This window comes from Dermacentor silvarum, chromosome 2, assembly GCF_013339745.2.
Source record: "Dermacentor silvarum isolate Dsil-2018 chromosome 2, BIME_Dsil_1.4, whole genome shotgun sequence".
Classification (NCBI taxonomy): Eukaryota; Metazoa; Arthropoda; class Arachnida; order Ixodida; family Ixodidae; genus Dermacentor; species Dermacentor silvarum.
Genome location: NC_051155.1, coordinates 67,737,998 through 67,739,654, shown reverse-complemented (window position 1 = coordinate 67,739,654; position 1,657 = coordinate 67,737,998). Strand labels below are relative to the sequence as shown.

At 45.6% G+C, this 1,657-nt stretch overlaps 1 protein-coding gene across 1 annotated transcript; it reads right to left on the bottom strand.

Annotated features, from left to right (window-relative positions):
* Positions 1–318: 318 nt before the first annotated feature.
* Positions 319–1,408, bottom strand: LOC119440119 (cuticle protein 10.9). Its single transcript, XM_037705058.1, has 2 exons — positions 1,238–1,408; positions 319–624 (listed from the first exon to the last, which is right to left on the bottom strand). Exons 1-2 carry the CDS (start codon positions 1,406–1,408, stop codon positions 319–321), a joined length of 477 nt encoding a protein of 158 aa, XP_037560986.1.
* Between the last annotated feature and the right edge of the window lie 249 nt (positions 1,409–1,657).

Genomic DNA, 1,657 nt, shown 5'->3' with positions numbered 1-1,657 from the left:
CGCACTAGCCTCTAATTGTCGTCGTCGTCTTCACACTACTCGCCACTTAATCATGGAAAATACTGTACCGTAGCAGTATTAAGTGCTAATGCCACCATTACAGGATTTACGACCTTTTGTGGTCGCAGCGTGCAACTCCTGCAATGTATAACCGCAAGAAGTTTGGCGTAGCAGGTGGGCGTAAAATAATATGCCCACGATCATATTTATATGCAACAGTGTTGATGGTTAGCTCATTTATTCCAGAAAGCATCTTTTGAAGACTTTTGGCTACAAACAACATTTTCAATTATTAGGCATGCCCCTAAACACCACAGACTACCCAGCCCAGGGACCACCCGCTCCAGCATTGCCACTACCCGCTCCGGCAGGTGCCGCCACAGGATTAGCGTTGAACACGGCATCTGCGCTGGCACCGGGAGCGGTGCCGGGCTCATTGGTGTCCACAGTTGCACGGAATCCGTTGGCATCGGCCACGTACTTCACTGTGCGGAAGAGGCCGTTTGCGTCGCGGTAACCGTAGGAACCAGTCTTTGCGCTGCTGGCGTCGCCTTGCTCCTTGTGGAAGAGTTGGGTGCCAAATTCATCCGTAGTGTCATAGCCAAAGCTGTATGGTTGGGCAGTCTGATGGATTGAAAAGAAGCAAGTGATAATATAAAAACAGGCCACCAAGCGATATGCTTTGTCGAGGCTGATTAGCCCAAACTTCGGAAAAACGAAAGCACTTTTGTGTTTATATTACCGGCCTATGAGAGTGTTCATGGTACCAGTTAGTGCCCAATAATATTACCACGTGTTTTATAACGCCTGAAGGTCCTTGAGATTTCATTATATAATCAAGAAAACCAAAACAACCGCATTGTGTCAACTTGATAAAACTATGGCAAAAAAATTGTTACGTCCTTACAGAAGTGCTAACTGTATAATAAGGCGTTGTCAATGTGCCACAGAAGTAACGCATTTCGAGCTTGCTACAACGCACAGCAGTGTTGTTACCATCGTTTTGAGGAATAAAATATCAGCATTACTGTCTGTAGCATAAATTCTGCTCGGTTCTTATTGCAATTAACATATTATTCAGTCTGCACTGCAAAATGTTCTGCACCTTCCTAAACGAAATATATGCAGCTAAAGCCGTAGTTGTATAACAGTACGTCAACGTTTATAGTGTTAGTAAAACAATTGGCAATGCAATAGGATGCAAGCATTACTGCATCACAACTAATACATTACGCACGTTGGAGGCCCCAGCAGCGGAGACGTCAGGAGTTGCAGCCGCAGCGTACAGTGGGCCTCCGAAACCCCCGCCTTGAAAACCAGCGCCTTGGAAACCATATTGCTGGCCGCCGCCGAAGATGTTTCCAGCTCTCACAAGGGTGAGAAAGGCAAGGAACGCAGGGACCTGCATTGCGTATGATTAACATGAATATCGTCGCATAGGCCACTACTGAATTGCACATTTTGTTGGTTAGACTGCAACCCGATTACACTTCTCCATTCTTTTACAAGAACGCATGTTATCGTTATCCCTCTTGCGTTGTAGAGCAGTAATGAAACCGTCAGCCTACCTTGCGATCTAATAAAGTGCTTGGAAGCTCCTTAATTGTAATAATTTCAGAAAGCTATCAAAGTAACACGACGACGACATGTAGCATGT

What these genes read in the sequence shown, in the direction of transcription:
- LOC119440119 (XM_037705058.1), bottom strand. Translation starts at nt 1,408, where the DNA reads ATGCAGGTCCCTGCGTTCCTTGCCTTTCTCACCCTTGTGAGAGCTGGA. An exon ending in CCGCTGCTGGGGCCTCCAAC is followed by an intron (nt 625 to 1,237) that starts GTGCGTAATGTA and finishes TCAATCCATCAG; the next exon opens with ACTGCCCAACCATACAGCTT.